This window comes from Lissotriton helveticus, chromosome 1_2 (assembly GCF_964261635.1).
Source record: "Lissotriton helveticus chromosome 1_2, aLisHel1.1, whole genome shotgun sequence".
NCBI lineage: Eukaryota > Metazoa > Chordata > Amphibia > Caudata > Salamandridae > Lissotriton > Lissotriton helveticus.
Genome location: NC_136058.1, coordinates 304,054,462 through 304,073,416, shown reverse-complemented (window position 1 = coordinate 304,073,416; position 18,955 = coordinate 304,054,462). Strand labels below are relative to the sequence as shown.

At 44.2% G+C, this 18,955-nt stretch overlaps 1 protein-coding gene across 2 annotated transcripts in view; it reads left to right on the top strand.

The window, feature by feature from the left end:
- Positions 1–18,955, top strand: part of TESK2 (testis associated actin remodelling kinase 2) — a 599,416-nt gene that overhangs the window by 231,875 nt on the left and 348,586 nt on the right. For both annotated transcript variants that reach the window (XM_078671787.1, XM_078671788.1), the window contains one exon: positions 17,972–18,093. In XM_078671787.1, the coding sequence (XP_078527913.1) occupies positions 17,972–18,093 (122 nt within the window). The remainder of the gene's footprint in view (positions 1–17,971; positions 18,094–18,955) is intronic.

Below are 18,955 nucleotides of genomic sequence, written 5' to 3'. Positions count from 1 at the left end.
GTAGCCCAAAGATGGCCACCAGAGACAAAAAAAACCAAATGTAGCCCAAATATCAGCCAGATGTAGCCCAACTATAGCCCAATGACAGAATGTCCCAGAGTGTTCTAAAGAACAACTAGAGCGCTAACAGTCTTACTTATGACAAAAGTATGGCACACCTGAAGTCATCTTGATTGGAATAAAGTGTTAACACTTAATACATTTATTTTGAAAAGGAACAAAATGAGGGGTTTCATTTTGCCATAGAAATTTTATATATATATATATATATATATATATATATATATATATATATATATATATATATATATTCACAGAAAAAACCATAGGTTTGAGACCATATATAGTTAGGTATTTGCATTTACAAAACCTTGAAAATTCAATGAAAAAACCATAGGTTTGAGACCATATATAGTTAGGTGAATATTTTAATCATACAAAACCAATGAAATTCCCATATATAGTTAGTTGCACTAACTATATATTTCGCGCACCCGCAATCCACTGCTGATGATGTCACATATTACATCATTCATGACATGGTCAGTGACATCACTGATGACATCACTGATGACAACATCCAGTGATTATGTGTTTCTGTAAAGTTTAAATATGTTTTACATATTGAAGAATGAGTGGATGTATAAGTGTCTGAATGAAGGTTTTAGTAGGTGCGTGATTGACTGTGTGAGTGATTAAATGCGTCTTACTGAATGCACGGGTTAGTGACTAAACTGTCTGAAAGTGTGCATCAGTATGTCTGTTGTTGTGCAAGCTGCTGCATGTGTTGATCAGTAGCTATATAAGTAGCTATATGGGTTATTGATTGGTTGCACAAGTATTTGTATGGGAGACTGAGTGTGTGTATGGCTGGCTGGGAGGTGTGTGACTCTGTGCAGATCAATGTGTACTTGTATCAGTGATTCTATAAGAGAGTAACTATGTGTTAGTATATGTTTCAAAAATGTAAGGTGTTCTGTGTTTAACTGTATAGATGAGAAAATGGAAGTGTGATTGATTCTTTTCAGGACTGACTAGGTGTGTGAGTAACTCCATGGATGAGTGGCAGAGTGTGAGTGTCTGTGTAGGTGTATGAGTGCATATGATAGTGTTATAAAGATGAGTGATTGTATGTATGAATGATTGTATGAGTGAATGTGTGTGTAGACATAGGAATCAGTGAGTGCGTATGTAGTAACTAGTATTGGTGTGTCAATGGTTTCAAAAATGATACTCTCTATTTAACACTGGGTGTAACGGAGGTTATATTACAGTGTGAGGAGATGCATTGTATTATCACATGAATGATATCATCAGTGATGTGATCATTGATGTCAAGTGAGATGTCATCAGTGATGTCATTTGAGATGTCATCAGTGATGTCATCAGTGATGTCACTGACCATGTCATGAATGATGTAATATGTGACATCATCAGCAGTGGATTGCGGGTGCGCGATATATAGTTAGTGCAACTAACTATATATGGAATTTCAATGGTTTTGTGTGAGTAAAATAAGGTTTTTTAAATGCTAATTCCTAACTATATATGGTCTATAACCTATGGTTTTTTCAGTGAATTTTCAAGGTTTTGTAAATGCTAATTCCTAACTATATATGGTCTATAACCTATGGTTTTTTCAGTGAATTTCAATGGTTTTTTAATAGCAAATATCATAAGCTGTCGAATGTCAAGTACGTGGTAAGTAAAAACATTTTCGTGTTTATGCACACTGATCTGCTTTGAATGCTGCCCCCCACCCCTCATTTCTATTAGGAGTACTCTCTCTTTGCAGATAGTGAAGGGTAGTTAACGCAGCCCTTTGCCCCCTTTGTAATCCGTCGTGCCTGCTTCTCTCTCCATTTGATTGATTGTTCTCTTTGGTTCATTCTCTATTTACAAACAAGCACAGAGTCAAAATACTCTGTTTAGTCTTTGCAGATAGCGAAAAACCGTGTAAAAAAACAAAAGGAATCGAGCGAAATCAGTAGGCCACTAATGGGATCTCTTTTTGACCTCGCTAAAATAGAAACATTAGGAACAACCTGTTGAAAATAGCAATGCGTATGTACATAAGCGGCGTTCATTTGTGTTCACAGTACCCCTTGTTGATTGTTTGAATCGAGCATTGAATTGTTCGAAGTTGGTTCTCTTAAGGATCTTCTCTGCCTGCAAACGAGGAAGAATAGGAATATTCTCTCTCCCTTTGCAGATAGTGAAGGGTAGGTAACGCAAGCCTTTAACACGTCGTACCTATTTCATTCCTCATTGATTGATTGATTGTCCGAACATTGACTGTTTGGGAATTAGTTCTTTTTGGAGGTATTCCCTGTTTGCAAATAAATGTAGGAAAATCTTTGCAAGTAGTGAAAGGGTACGTAATGCGGACCTTTCTCCCCCGTTGTAATCTGTCATGCCTATCTACTCCCCACTGATTGATGCACCTGTTTCACCCGGACCATTTACTAGACATACGTCATCTGGCCCGACCAGAGAGCACCCCTAGTGAAAAGGACATATGCAATAATAACGAAGTGATCACTGTATCCTGTTAACAGAAACTTTAGCATGAAACAACCTGGAAAGAAAAGAATAGGAAATCGAAAATCAGTAGGCCACTGATGAACATGAACTTTTATTAAACAACGAACAAAGAAACGATAACATAACGTAATGATAAAACCTATTAATGTCCTAGAAACAAGAAAACGTTAGAAATATGCCAGTGGTGAGAGACCAGAAAAACAGTAAGAGAAACCAAATCACCCCTCGCTGTCCCACCGCCTGCCACGCCAAAAAAATCGATAGACTAGGGAAAATGCAAGTCAGTAGAACATCCGCCCCCACTCTGGAAACTTCCAAGGTGGGGCAGGGTTCCGGCTACGCCCAGCCGGGAGCAGCCCATATAAGGCAGGTCCTGCTGCCACGCCTCGGCCAGGAGATCCTAACGTAGGGTGTAGCCGGAGGAGAGGCCGAGACCAGCGGGACCCGGCCAGGGGATTGCCTTTACAACGCTGAACAGTTGCAGGGGGGGGGGAAATGTCTCCTCGACCCTCCCCTCTCTCTCCCAGTCCGGCCGCGGTGGCCCTTGAGAGTTGCAGGTAGTCCCGCCACATGCTCTTCCGGTCCGGCCACCAACGGTCGGGGGGCCGAGGCCGACGGGATCCGGCTGCAGCCAGTAAACCAAGAAACCCGTTCATGGGGCCAGAGCCAGGGGCGTCCGGCCGACATCTACCGGAAGCCCGGCCCGAAGACGGACGGGACACTTCTTCTTTCTTGTATAATTGCTGCAACAACCCTGGGGGGGGATGTCTTGCACATGCCTCCGACCCCCCCCCCCCCTCGTCCTCATCGCCTGGTCCGGCCATAACAAATCTCAAGCGAGACGCCGTGGGGTGCACTGGGAGGGAGAGACGGTGCGAACAGGCCTCTCCCGCCTCCCCAGGTGGAGGCTTCCCAGCTGCACCCTCAGCGCTCCAGGCGCCCGGAAAAGGGTTCTTCCACTGTGGCCATGCTGCAACATCTCGCCCGGCAGGGTGGAGCCCGTCCGCTCATTTGACCCCGCGATCGCCAGTAGCTACCGAACTCTCAAAATGGCGGTCGACCTGGCAAGAGCGGGCCCAGCATAAAGAAATGGCCCGGTCACTGGTTGACTCCACCACCGTAGTCCTCCACGACCTTGAAGATTCTAGAGGAGCCGCGGGAGTCTCCGACCCCCGATGGGGAATGACTGCCATGATCACCCGTGGAGTGACGAAACTGTATCCGCGGGACGTCGGCGCCAGCCTCACTTTGAATTACTAGAATCCTGCAGACCTCACTTCCGGTGAAAGCACAGTGTGACCCGGTAGGAAAAATTGTTGCACCCCCTCCCCTTTTTGACTGATAGTTCAAACCACCGATCCTTTCCTTTGCCCTTTTAACGGAACTTTGGACTGCCTCCCCCTCTTTTACATTTTCTAGAGAAAACAAAACATTAACCACTACAATAACATAGCAGTTGACACCAGAACTGTTTTCAAATTGAAAACCAACAACATCTTCAACAGAATCCTTTTTGTTTCTGCTGTGACCCTGCTACAGCACAGGCATTGTCCCCAGCAGTAATTCTGCAATGCCGGTAAGAATAGCTGTGGTGCCTACTGGACTCACTCACCCCCGCGGCGCCCCACGCCGTTATTTGCTGGGCGGCAACTTGCTAGACATCACTTTCGTGCCATCTAGATTTCAGCGCGTTCTGCTGCCTTGGAACTATTCGCACAACAGACCGCTACTGACAAGAATATTTCATTATTGGTGCTGTCAATTTCAATAAATCTATTGGATAATTCAAAAGAAATTGCCACGGTCTCTTCGTTGTTTAAATGTTTTTACTGTTTTTGTTTTGTTGTATATATTTATATGTTATTAAAGTTTTATATTCCTACTACTTTGTTGGAGTGCTATATATTTTTAATGTGACACATAATTGTAAAAACTTTGATGTACAAAGAGTGATTCCTGGAATCTTCCGCTTCAGGCTCGGTCCCCTCCCCAATCACAATACAGGATAGTTTTCAGATAGTAGGAACACGTGTGGTGTGACGGATCTCATCGGGTGTGGGCCTTGATCTACTATAACTCCTTTGAAGAGGGGTGATTCTTTACAGCTGGGGCCATAAACTACATCTGCAGGGCTAGCTGATAGCCTGGACAATCGGACACAGAGGAAGAGGAGTGTCAGAGGGTGCGGTAGTGAATAGGGCGAAAGGGAGGTGTCGGGCGGGCACAGTGTGATTCTCAGGGAAGAGCAGCGCAGATGGGGGGAGGTTTATTGCCCATGCATAAGACAGAGAGCGGGGGTGACCAGTGCCTGGGGAAGATGCTTGCGAGGGTGAGGAGCCATGCTACGAATCGACAGCGTGCAGAGAGTGGGTCTGGTCAAGACATCTAAAATGGCTTCCGTGCACGACAAAAGTGTGGCATTTCAAAAAAGGCAAGATGGCGCAGACAATGTTTTTCAACACTTCCTCATTTCCTTCGAATCGAACGTTAACAGACGTTGGGGCATATTACCAAAGTTAAGCGATATTTATCGCTAACGATGCTTACCAACGAATTTTTTACCGCTAAGCATCATCAGAAATTATCGAAGATAAACCTTGCTATTATCAAGGTTTATCACAAATGCGATAATAAACGGCCGCAATGCATGAATATCGCTAAAAACTCAGCGATATTCATACATTACCGAGCTAATGCTCTTAGCCATGTTATCCACCTCCCATTGGATAACATGGCTAAGAACTGCTCAGGGCAGGTGTTACTTTTTGGAGATATTCGCGCTTAGCGCGAATATCTCCAAAAGTTGGTAATAGGAGATAGATATCTTGCATGTTGTAATGCAAGTTATTGTGGTATATGGAACTCATACCATAATCTCTCAGGAAAGCAGAAACTGATCCTTTTGGGACCGCCTAAAAAGGCCTAGGGGGTGAGGAGTACTCTACTTTGCCCCCTTTTCACGTTCCGAACTATTTTATTTTACTCTCTTCTGTAATTACACAAAATAGCAGCGATAAGATGCATCGGAGACACACAGTGAGAGAAAGGAGGCCGGAGATGAAGAAGAGATGTCAAATACACATTGGAGATAATATAGTGGCAGAAGGGAAGTAAATATGAGTAAACTTACCATGTAACATAAAAATGTTGCACTCTATACTATAAGTCTCATTTTATACTACAATCACTTCGCTACAACCTCATAAATTAAAAATAAAAATGAATAATGTCTCAAACAATTTTTGATTTCTAAATATAAATTTATTCTTCAGAATTTTCTAAATTTGAAAGAACTAGTAACATGTCCTCATCAGCAATGTCCTCATGAAAAGTCTCCAATAATGATTCTTGTAACTCTATGGTCTCCAAACACTCGATAAATTCGCCATCAAGAGATTGATCAAAAAAATCATTCAAGTCATCTCCTCCTTCTGACAATATTTCATTATTGGTGCTGTCAATTTCAATCAATGTAGTGGAATCATTCAAGTCATCTCCTCCTTGTGACAATATTTCATTATTGGTGCTGTCCATTTCAATCAATCTAATGGAATCATACAAGTCATCTCCTCCTTGTGACAATATTTCATTATTGCTGGTCTCAATTTCAATCAACGTAGTGGAATCATTCAAGTCATCTCCTTGTGACAATATTTCATTCTTGGTGCTGTCCATTTCAATCAATCTAATGGAATCATACAAGTCATGTCCTCCTTGTGACAATATTTCATTATTGGTGCTCTCAATTTCAATCAATGTAGTGGACAATTCAAAAGAAATTGCCACGGTCTCTTCATTGTGAGCCATTTTATTTTGAAATTGCTTGCTGTAAATTGCAGAAAAAAATAATCACTTTCATTTATCGTTTTTAGTAATACATAATATAAAACTAACTTTATCAAGTATTTAGTATAACAGAAGGACTGCAAATAAATAACAGAAAACATTTTTCAAATTATCTTCAAGTGTACAACATAGTTCCCCTTACAAATTAACAACTCACCTTTTTAAAAGTAGGAAAAGTGTTAGTACTGTGTAAATCAAACACCAGAAATTCACCACCAAAAATTCCTCACAAATGTACCTCAGACAGTAGTATCACAAAATGGCTGTGGTTTCCTCTCATTTGACATATATACATAACCAATTAACTTTCATCACACACAAATACAAAACCAAAGTAACATTTTAATTGGTTCTAAATTTCAACACTTTCAAATGTGTTTTCCCCATGCAATTTTCCATAGGACATTTACATACGTCTACAGCCTGAATGGCTGAACGGAATTACACCAAACTTGGCAAAATGGTACATCAAACCTAAGAGGTCAGGAAGGATCTACTATGCCCCCTTATGGTCATTTCCCCCTTCGCTTTGACCTCCTCTTGTCTCTCAATCCTACCGAGAGACAAGATGGCGGCCGCTACGGACTGTTTGGAATGTTGACAGACGCCGGAGAACCAATCAGCTTCGCAAAGCTCCATAACGCGAAAAGTACGCGAAGCGGAGCGCTGTTACAGATATATATCTTTTTTTGAACGTTAATTTCTCAAAATCCACTGGAGCACATATATTGAGACCTAGCAAAGGCACATCGGGCTACCAGTCCCTAATATTTTACCAAGTTTCGTGCAAATCCATTCAGCCGTTTTATTATTATTATTTTTTTTTTTTGCCCCGCGGGGCCCTTTTAAAACCTCCACATCAAACCTAGGGGGTCAGCGAGGATCTACTATTCCCCCTTATGGTCATTTGCCCCTTCGCTTTGGCCTCCTCTTGTCTCTCGATCCTACCGAGAGACAAGATGGCGGCCGCTACGGACTGTTTGGAATGTTGACAGACGCCAGAGAACCAATCAGCTTCGCTTCACAAAGCTCCGTTGCGCGAAAAGTACGCGTCCTGGGCCGCTGCCCGGTCCGCTGTTACAGATATATATCTTTTTTTAAACGTTAATTTCTCAAAATCCACTGGAGCACATATATTGAGACCTACAAAAGGCACATCGGGCTACCAGTCCCTACAATTTTGCCAAGTTTCGTGCAAATCCATTCAGCCGTTCGGGCTAAAAGTGAGGCCAACCGCCCTATGGAAAACTCAATGTTAAAAACACGTTTTGGGACCCCCCTTTTTTCTCGGCCCCCACTGGACGAACCCCCCCCAAATTTTCGAGGGCTGCTCAGAAACAAAATGTGCCATTTTCCTGAAAATTTCAGCCAATTCCGTCCACAAACGCCAAAGTTATTAGACATAGAATTTTCAAAAAACCCATAGAGAAAAAATCCTAACTATATATACCTACTGGCGACCGCCAGTAGGTAATATATATATATATATATATATATATATATATATATATATATATATATATATATATATATATATATATATATATATATATATATATATATATATATATATATATATATATATATATATATATATATATATATAATATTTTTTTTTTTCTCACAACAATGATCCTCCACCGCACTGAGCTCTCCTGTGGGTGCTCTGCCTAGGGGCCGGATCCTGGCCCATTCACAATTTTACTCCAAAAGAAGCGGCACACAGGTAGAAATCTTCAATAAAGATTCTTTGTTCACTCGTACTTGGACCAACGCGTTTCAGCCTCAGCAGGCTTTGTTCACCGTGAACAAAGCCTGCTGAGGCTGAAATGCGTTGGTCCAAGTACGAGTGAACAAAGAATCTTTATTGAAGATTTCTACCTGTGTGCCGCTTCTTTTGGAGTAAAAAAAAAAAAATATATATATATCTCCATATCCATATCCTACTGGCGGTCGCCAGTAGGTATATATAGTTAGAATTTTGAAAAATCCCATAGGAAAAAATCCTATGTTGAATAACTTTGGCGTTGATGGACGGAATTGGCTGAAATTTTCCTGAAAATGGCACATTTACTCTCCGGTCCTTCCCTAAAAGTTTGGGGGGGGGGTTCGTCAAGCGGGGGCCGAGAAAAAAGGGGGGTCCCAAAACGTGTTTTCCCCATGTTAATTTCCGTAGGGCGATTGGCCTCACTTTTAGCCCGAACGGCTGAATGGATTTTCACCAAACTTGGCAAAATTGTAGGGACTGGTAGCCCTATGTGCCTCTGCTATGTCTCAAGATATGTGCTACAGTGGTTTTTACGAAAATTAACTTTGAAAAAATATATATTGGGCTACATTGGGCTATATATATGTTAGAGCCCAAATGTAGCCCAATGTAGCCCAATGTAGCCCAAAGATGGCCACCAGAGACAAAAAAAAACAAATGTAGCCCAAATATCAGCCAGATGTAGCCCAACTATAGCCCAATGACAGAATGTCCCAGAGTGTTCTAAAGAACAACTAGAGCGCTAACAGTCTTACTTATGACAAAAGTATGGCACACCTGAAGTCATCTTGATTGGAATAAAGTGTTAACACTTAATACATTTATTTTGAAAAGGAACAAAATGAGGGGTTTCATTTTGCCATAGAAATTTTATATATATATATATATATATATATATATATATATATATATATATATATATATATATATATATATATATATATATATATATATATATATATATATATTCACAGAAAAAACCATAGGTTTGAGACCATATATAGTTAGGTATTTGCATTTACAAAACCTTGAAAATTCAATGAAAAAACCATAGGTTTGAGACCATATATAGTTAGGTGAATATTTTAATCATACAAAACCAATGAAATTCCCATATATAGTTAGTTGCACTAACTATATATTTCGCGCACCCGCAATCCACTGCTGATGATGTCACATATTACATCATTCATGACATGGTCAGTGACATCACTGATGACATCTCAAATGACATCACTGATGACATCGCTGATGACATCATCCAGTGACTGTGTGTTTCTGTAAAGTTTAAATATGTTTTACATATTGAAGAATGAGTGGATGTATAAGTGTCTGGATGAAGGATTTAGTAGGTGCGTGACTGACTGTATGAGTGAGTGAATAAATGTGTCGTACTAAATGCATTGGTTAGTGACTAAACTGTCTGAATGTGTGCATCAGTATGTCTGTTGTGGTGTAAACTGCTGCATGTGTTGATCATTAGCTATACGAGAGGCTATATGTGTTATTGATTGGTTGCCCAAGTATTTGTATGGGAGATTGTGTGTGTGGGGGTGGCTGGGAGGTGTGTGACTCTGTGCATAGATGTGTGAGCAGTTGATTCACTAAGTGTATGAGTTCAAGAGTGCATGTGGAAACAGCTACATGGGCGGTTGACTGTGTGCATGAGTGTATTGATGAGTGAATGGATATCTCAATGCTACATGTCATAGTGAGTACATATGTAAAGAACAAGTTACTTACCTTCGGTAACGCTTTTTCTGGTAGATACAATATCTGCCTGTGGATTCCTCACCTTATGAATATCCCCTTGCGTCAGCAACATTCGGAAATTCTTTTTGTAGCCTCGCGCCGACGTGGACTAGGATGTCATAGAGACACGACCTCGCTCGCGACTCCGCTGACGTCACCGACGCCTACAATAGGCCCACGCCGGCGTGATGACATCAGTTCCGCCCTTTTTTCCGTGCCATCGAGGCACACGGACGAACCATTGACAGTAGAAATGCATACAGTATACACAGTACACAATAGTAAAGGTAAAACACACAATGTAAAGCAAAAGCAGGAAAGCTATTGAAACATTCCCTGATAACAAAATATATATACATTACATTACAGTAACACTGGTATAGAAGAGTAGACAACGGGGAGGCGGGTGGGTCAGTGAGGAATCCACAGGCAGATATTGTATCTACCAGAAAAAGCGTTACCGAAGGTAAGTAACTTGTTCTTCTGATAGATACATCTGCCGTGTGGATTCCTCACCTTGTGAATCGAGTCCCACAGCAGTCCCCACTCCCGGAGGAGGGTGTCCACTCTTCTAGACCAGGAAATCCTGGAGAACAGAGCGTGCAAAGTGACCGTCCCTCCTCACCTCAGAATCCAAGCAGTAATGCTTCGCGAAAGTGTGGAGGGAAGACCAAGTTGCTGCTCTACAAATATCCTCTACAGGCACACCTCTAGCCAATGCCGAGGTCGAAGACTTAGCCCTTGTAGAATGAGCCCTTATACCCTCTGGTGGTTCCTTACCGGCCAAAAAGTAGCAGATCTTTATGCAGAGGACGATCCATCTTGACAAGGTTCTTTTATGGACCGCTCTTCCTTTCTTGCAGCCAGCAAACCCAATGAAGAGCTGGTCTTCCAAACGAAAGTCCTTGGATCTGTCCAAGTAAAAGGACACCGCCCTCTTAGGGTCCAGACGGTGCAGCCTCGCTTCCTCCTTAGAAGGGTGAGGGGGAGGATAGAAGGTCGGTAAGGTAATGGACTGTCCTAGATGGAAGGGAGTTACCACCTTAGGCAGAAAAGCAGCCCTGGTCCTAAGAACCATTCGATCAGCATGAATGGTCAAGAAAGGGGGCTTGAAACTAAGAGCTTGAAGCTCACTTACCCTCCTTGCCGAGGTTATTGCAACGAGGAAGACTGTTTTAAAGGTTAAAAGTCTCATGGGACATTTGTGAAGAGGCTCAAAGGGAGCACCCATCAAAAAAGTCAATACAAGATTTAAGTCCCACTAAGGCACAATAAAAGGAGAAGGAGGGAACTTATTTGTGAGGCCCTTCAAAAATCTTAAAACCACAGGAGACTTAAAAAGAGATGGCTGGTCAGGCAAGCAGAGAAAAGCCGACATCGCAGAAAGATAACCCTTCACTGTGGCAACCGCAAGTCCCTGTTGTGCCAGAGAAAGGGCACACTGGAGAACATCAGACAAATGGGCTCTCACAGGGTCAATAGACTTTTCCCCACACCACGTGACAAATTTCGACCATATATAAGAATCAATGGACTTAGTGGAGTCACGCCTGGCTGACAAGATGACATCCACAACGTCAGGCGGGAGGGAAAAGGAATTCAGGTTGCCCCGTTCAATCTCCAGGCATGAAGGTGCAATGTCTGGAGGTGGGGGTGTAGAACCTGCCCCTCCATCTGAGAGAGGAGGTCTGCCCTGAGAGGGAGACGGAGCGGCGGGAGAGAGGAGAGGTGGAGAAGATCTGTATACCACACCCTTCTTGGCCAGTCCGGGGCGACCAATATGACTTGGGCCCAGTCTTGGGGAATCTTCCTCAGAACCCGAGGAATCAAGGGTATGGGAGGAAACGCGTAAAGGAGTTGACTTCCCCAACTCAACTGAAACGCGTCCCCCAAAGCTCCTTGCATCGGAAACTGGAGACTGCAGAATGACAGGCAGTGAGCATTCTCGCGAGTGGCGAACAGATCCACCCGAGGAGTTCCCCACATCCGAAAGATGTCGTGAACCACCTCCGGGTGAAGCCTCCACTCGTGGTCGGCAGAGAACTGCCGACGGAGACTGTCTGCACGAACGTTCAGAACCCCGGCCAGATGATTTGCCATCAGACAAATCTGATGGTCCTGAACCCAGGACCAGAGACGCAGAGCCTCTCTGCAGAGACACTGCGACCCCACTCCTTTCTGCTTGTTGATGTACCACATCGCGGTCGTGTTGTCCGTCAGGACTTGGACCGAACGACCGCGAAGGGAAGGGAGGAAGGCCTTGAGCGCTAAATGAATCGCAATTCTAGAAGGTTGATGTGAAACAACCTTTCCTCTGGAGACCAAAGGCCCTTGACCTCCAGATCCCCCAGATGAGCACCCCACCCTAGAGTGGATGCATCCGTTATCACTGTGGCCACCGATGGAGGCAGCTGAAAAGGCTTTCCTTGAGACAGATTGCCTTCCACATTCCACCAAGACCGATCCGCCGCAGCTTCTCTGGAGATCCTCACAGACTCCCTGAGATCTCCGTTGTGCTGATACCACTGCCTGCGGAGGCACCACTGGAGCGCCCTCATGTGCCAGCGTGCATGGTTGACCAACAGAATGCAAGAAGCCATCAGACCGAGCAGGCGAAGGACCTTCAGGACTGGAACGACCGCTCCATTGTAAAATAAAGAAATCATCTCCTGTATGTCGCGAATCCTTTGAGGGGGAGGGAATGCACGACATACAGTTGTGTCCAGTACAGCACCTATGAACAGGTTGCGCTGGGAGGGCACCAGGTGAGATTTGGGTACGTTTATCGAAAAACCCAACCTGTACAACAACTGGGTTGTCTCTCGCAGATGATGAAGCACAGTCTCTGACGACTGCGCTTTGATCAGCCAGTCGTCAAGATACGGGAATACAGGAATCCCTGATCTTCTGAGATGCGCTGCCACCACTGCCATCACCTTGGTGAAGACCCGAGGCGCAGTAGTAAGTCCAAACGGAAGGACCGCAAACTGGTAGTGCTGCGATCCCACCGTAAAACGGAGATACCTCCTGTGCGACTTCAGGATTGGAATATGAAAATACGCATCCTGCAAGTCGAGTGACACCATCCAGTCTTCTTCCAGCAGAGCCTGAAGAACCTGAGCAAGGGTGAGCACCTTGAATTTCTCCTGCTTCAGATAAAAATTCAAGATCCTGAGATCCAGGATTGGACGAAGTCTGCCATCCTTCTTGGGAATCAGGAAATACCGGGAGTAGCATCCCTGACCCCTTTCCTGCTCCGGGACCACCTCTATCGCACCTTTTCTCAATAGAGTTTTGACTTCCTCCTGAAGGAGTAACAGATGATCCTCTGAGCAATACCCCTGGCAAGGAGGGTAATTGGGAGGGAATTCCCGAAAGGGAAGGGCATACCCATTTTCTACGAGATTGAGAACCCAAAGATCTGATGTAACCGATTCCCGATCTCGTAGAAAGTGGGTAAGCTGACCCCCCACTGGGCCTACATGATCCTGAATGGCGGATCTAGGGCTGCTTCTCTGTGGCTGGGGGGTTGGAGGAGGTGGAGGAGGAGGAGGAGGCCTGACGCCCTCGAGGACGTGCCCTCTGTTTTCCCCTGTATGATCTATACAAGGTATTCTGCTGCTGCTGCTGTTGTTGCTGCTGCTGACCTTGTCTAAATGAACGAAAGGAAGAGCGGCCAAACCCTCTAAATTTCCTGGCCGTAGAACCTCTGACCTGAAGGCCAAGAGATCTAGCAGTTGCCCTGCTGTCCTTGAATCTCTCCAAGGCCGTGTCTGCTTTCCTTCCAAAGAGCCCCTCACCATCGAAAGGTAAATCCAATAAAGCAGACTGCACATCAGCCGAAAAATCAGACGACTTCAACCAGGCTGAACGCCTCGTGGCAACCGCCGTGCCCATGATCCTTGCCACAGAATCCGTAGTATCAAGCCCACTTTGGATGACCTGACGGGCTGCCGCTTGAGAATCAGACAAAGCTTCCTCAAAGTCTTTTCTGCTATCCTCAGGAACCTTAGGGATTAATGAACGCATAGAGTCCATAAGAGCATGAATATATCTACCCATAAGGCAAGTGGCATTAGAAGACTTCAAAGCCATACTAGCCGAAGAAAAAAATCTTTTTTGCAACTTGATCCTGTTTCTTGGCCTCTTTGTCGCCAGTCACCTGCAGAAAAGCACCAACTGACTTTTTAGAACAAGCGGCCTGAATTACCAAACTCTCAGGAGAAGGATGAGAAGACAAGAAAGCAGGATCCTCAGTAGCCACTCTATACCTCCTAGCCACACTCTTTGAAACTGCAGGAGCAGAAAAAGGTTTCTTCCATACCTCCATAATAGGATCCTTTAAAGCATCATTAAATGGCAGTAAAGGCTCCACTGCCGAGTTTGGAGAATGAAGAACCTCGGTCAGTAAATTTGACTTAAATTCGACAGTAGGCAAAGTCAAACCCAAAAGTCCTGCTGCCTTCTTCATGACAACATGATATGGTTGAACATCCCTGGAGGGTGCATCAGGCCCTGAAGGTAAAGACCACTCTGGGGAAAATTCGAGACCACTCGCCTCTGCTAGGTCCTCAAAACAACTCCCATCCAGCTCACCATCCTCCACTTCAGAAGAAGACTCATCAATTCTCTGATCATCAAGAAGACATTGAGCTTCTCTTCGAGACCTCATTTTAACTCGAAGTGCAGTCGAATCCAACATCGAATTCGACGGCGTCGGAGCCGACTTCGGAATCGAATCCGAGGGCTTGGAAGGTTGTTCCATAGATTTGCTAGGAGCCGGTGACGTCAGAGCCGGAGTCGTCGACTTCGGCCGAGCCGGCGTCGATACCGGCATCGACCTCGGTGGAGCTTGGTACTGCCACAGCGGAGTCGGGGCTGGCATATACGGCATAAAAGGTGCCGGAGCATATGAGTGAGGAACACCCAAATTAAAAGCCATAGGACCCATGGGACCTGAAGGTGCTCCAGAGGGGTACCACGATCTCGAGAAAACACCATACATCGCGTTCAAAAACGCAGAAGGGTCCTGACCTGGAGTCGGGAATGGGGGATGCTCAGGCTGATCTCGAGGCAGGTTTGAATCTGTTTCCACAACAGGATTCGAAGTCTCCTCCTCAATAGGAACTCCATCGGCGTCATCTGGAGCCGGAGACGGAGCCGGAGTCGGATCCGGAACCGGAGTCGGAGAATGGACTATCGACTCCGAAGGCGAAGCCTCACCTTCTTGATCCGACACTTACGGAGGAATTACCTTCGACTTCATCCTCTTGGGAGACTTCGATCTAGAACCAGACTTATCACCTGAATGATGACGGGATTCATGTCTCCTTTTCTTATGTTTCTTACGAGAACCGGAAACGTGATCCGACGAAGACTTCGAGGCCGACGCCTCTCGAGACCTCGACCTGGATCTCGACTTCGATCTCTTCGAGTGCTTTGAGGATCTTTTAACTTTACTCGCCTTTAGCTTAGCTACAAGAAGTTTTGATTCTCTTTCTCAAAGAGCCTTCGGATTCATCTTCTGACATGATGAACACCCATCAACGTCGTGATCCGAACTCAAGCACCAGATGCAGCCTTGGTGAGGGTCCGTAACGGACATCATCTTCCCACATTCTCTACAAGGTTTAAATCCTGTTTTCTTTGTCGACATGACAACCGAAGAAAAAGGGTAGAGAATGGAGAATCTAAGAAAATAGTAACAAAGTCACCAGTAAAGCTACAGAGTATCCCGAAACCGTTAGCGTCGACGACACGGAAAAAAGGGAACTGATGTCATCACGCCGGCGTGGGCCTAGTGTAGGCGTCGGTGACGTCAGCGGAGTCGCGAGCGAGGTCGTGTCTCTATGACGTCCTAGTCCACGTCGGCGCGAGGCTACAAAAAGAATTTCCGAATGTTGCTGACGCAAGGGGATATTCACAAGGTGAGGAATCCACACGGCAGATGTATCTATCAGAAACACAGTACATGTGAGAGTTGGCATATATAAATAACTGTGCATGAGAGCCAGTGAATGTGTGAGTGGCTGTATGGATCATTGTGAACTTGTATCAGGGATTGTATAAGAGAGTAAATATGTGTTAGTATGTTTGAATAAGTAAGGTGTGTATAACCGTATAGTTGAGGAAATGGAGGTGAGATTGATTCTTTGCATGACTGACTAGGTGTGTGAGTAACTTCATGGATGAGTGACAGTGTGTGAGTGTCTGTATACACTGAGTGTATCTAAGGTTATATTAGAGTCTGAAGAGGTTCATCGTATTAGCACATGAATGATGTCATCAGTGATGTGATCAATGATGTCAAATGAGATGTGATCAGTGATGTCATCAGTGATGTCATTTGAGATGTCATCGATGTCATCAGTGATGTCATTTGAGATGTCATCAGTGATGTCATCAGTGATGTCACGGACCATGTCATGAATGATGTAATATGTGACATCAGCAGCAGTGGATTGCGGGTGCGCGAAATATATAGTTAGTGCAACTAACTATATATGGGAATTTCATTGGTTTTGTATGATTAAAATATTCACCTAACTATATATGGTCTCAAACCTATGGTTTTTTCATTGAATATATATATATATATATATATATATATATATATATATATTCACCTCGAATCCCCTGGGTTCACGTAGTTTACACAGAAGTCACGGCACCACAGCAGCAGGTAAGTTCAATTTCTTTATTTTTCCACAAACACCATGTGCATTAGCAACAGGACGGCCTACGCGTTTCGACTAAATTTAGTCTTCAACTATATATATAGTTGTAACCCTTTTCTATAGAATTAAGTTAGTCAATACTCTTTGATTTTACTTAAAGTATGCTGTATACTTTCAGCCTGCCCTCTTTATCCATTGATAATTTGTCATTCCCATTTTCCCTCTGTCCAGTAAGCATTACAGCTTTGGGCAATGGGTCGCCCATTTCAGCGAGTGGCGAACTTCACTATTTCACAATGAGCCCACCCAACATAGTATCTTTCTCTCTCAGGGACTGCTATGTCATGGAGTGGTTTGGGAGGACAAAAGATGTTTCTGCTTTTAGCCAATGTTCAGTTTTTGCATTGTCGAGGCCCTGCCTACTCCTAACAAAAAACAGTTTTACAAAAACCATGACACCACAAAATAAGCATTGACAGCCACACGGCTGGCTGCTAGTGCCAGCCGTATTAGCTTTGTCAGTGCTTGTTTGATTACCTGTTTCGATACTGAAACAAATCCAACACCCCTCTGCAGACTGTTGTTTGGGTGCTTTGACATAATACTGTAGAACACCTTTCAAAGTTAAGTCTCCTGCACACATTGAACAAAACGGAGGTCCAAAGAAATTTCTATTTTTTCTTTCGAGGGGGAAGGATCATAAACCACAAGTTACCCTAGATCACTTTTGAATGCTCCCTCAAGGGAGCTAAACAAAGAGAAGGCAGTTCAGTAGGAGCACTTTAAGGAGGTACCGAGTGATGCACAGCTTATCAGCCTCCGCGAACACTACTTTAAGCCGCACCCTGCGAGTTAGTACAGGCCTATTGTGTTTTCAAGTGCTGTAGTGTTGATGGCTCATGCTCTTCAGGACTTCTCCGCTGTATTGCTGCTTTGCTGCCTTGGTTTCAAGTGAGCCAGCCCTATTGTCTGCCCAGGTTAGGAGGATGGTGGTGATTTCTGTTCAAATGAACTTCCGGGACAGTCACAAGGCGGTTTTATTTTCACAGCATAGAAGCACCTTTAGAAATGGAGTCTCCTTCAGAGTACAAAGAGCGCAGCTATCTGTTCACAGAGGCTTCAATGGTGAATTTTTCTGCCAGTCTGTAAAATGGCTCTCTTGGGTGAATGGGACCCTTGGTTGGCTTTCCCCACCCCATGCATGACCACCACATGAATTCCACTATTCACCTATTTTTTTGAGAAACCAGGCGCCCAAAGCAGTACTTTAATTGACCTGTGAACTCCTTACCGTACGCTTTGGTTGTCTGTGTAATGATGTGACTGTGACAGGTGCCGCATTGAGTGCATGAAAACTTTACTACCCTCTTGTCTCTCGATTTAGGTGCGGCACAAAACGTCCGACCAGGTCATGGCCCTGAAGATGAACACGCTGAGCAGCAACCGAGCCAACATGCTGAAGGAGGTGCAGCTCATGAACCGACTCTCGCACCCCAACATCCTGAGGTAAGGCGCTAATCTTTATCCTAGCCTGTAATGTCATGGGTTTGGGAGCTACTGTCAATGTAGGCCATCTGTTTCCTATTTCTGGTCAAATCCCTGATCCACTGACTCAGTGTGCTGTCCTCCTCGGGCGATACTGGAGCAGGCCAGGCCAAGCTTGGCTGTTTTTTTCCCCTATTTATCTCCTGCTGTGGTTTCTGTGATAAATTCCCCAGGGTTGTCAATGCAGACTGCATTTGTTGAGTATTATAAGGGTATGTTCTGGCTCTTTGACGCCACATGTGTGGGCAGCTTTTGATTCTTTAAGCACCCTGAATGTTATAGGTAGATGCAAATTCAATAGATGTAAAAGCAATTCTTTTAGAGGTTCTTTCAACGCACTCTTCCCACCCCCATAGTGCTTCTGTCAGATTCCGTAACGAGCATCCTTATTTTTCTTTTTAATGAATTTTTGCCTTGCACCAGTTTTCCTGATATTTGATCCCTCCAGGTTACCTTATAGGACTGGTCAACTGCCTTCAATATATTGGACCACTAATAGTTGATGGAGCTCTTGGAGTTTTGTGGAGGGTGGTGGCAGAGCAAGAACCAGTAAGCAAACTCTGAAGCAGTTATCTCTCCGATAATTACACTATTGCGTGGTGCTCTGTCAAGTTCACTTCCCTGTTCCTCTCTTCGTCAAAGTCTACATGTAACCACTGGCAAAGGTCATCTGAGGGTATCAAATCAAATTTCGCAGGTATGCTGACTTTGTAGTATGCAACCAGAGAGATCAGGGCAGGGGAGGGGGAGAGACCTGAATCCATGGCTTTCTTGGACGTGTATTTTTAATAAATATAAACTCTCTCTCCCTTGGACTGTAGTG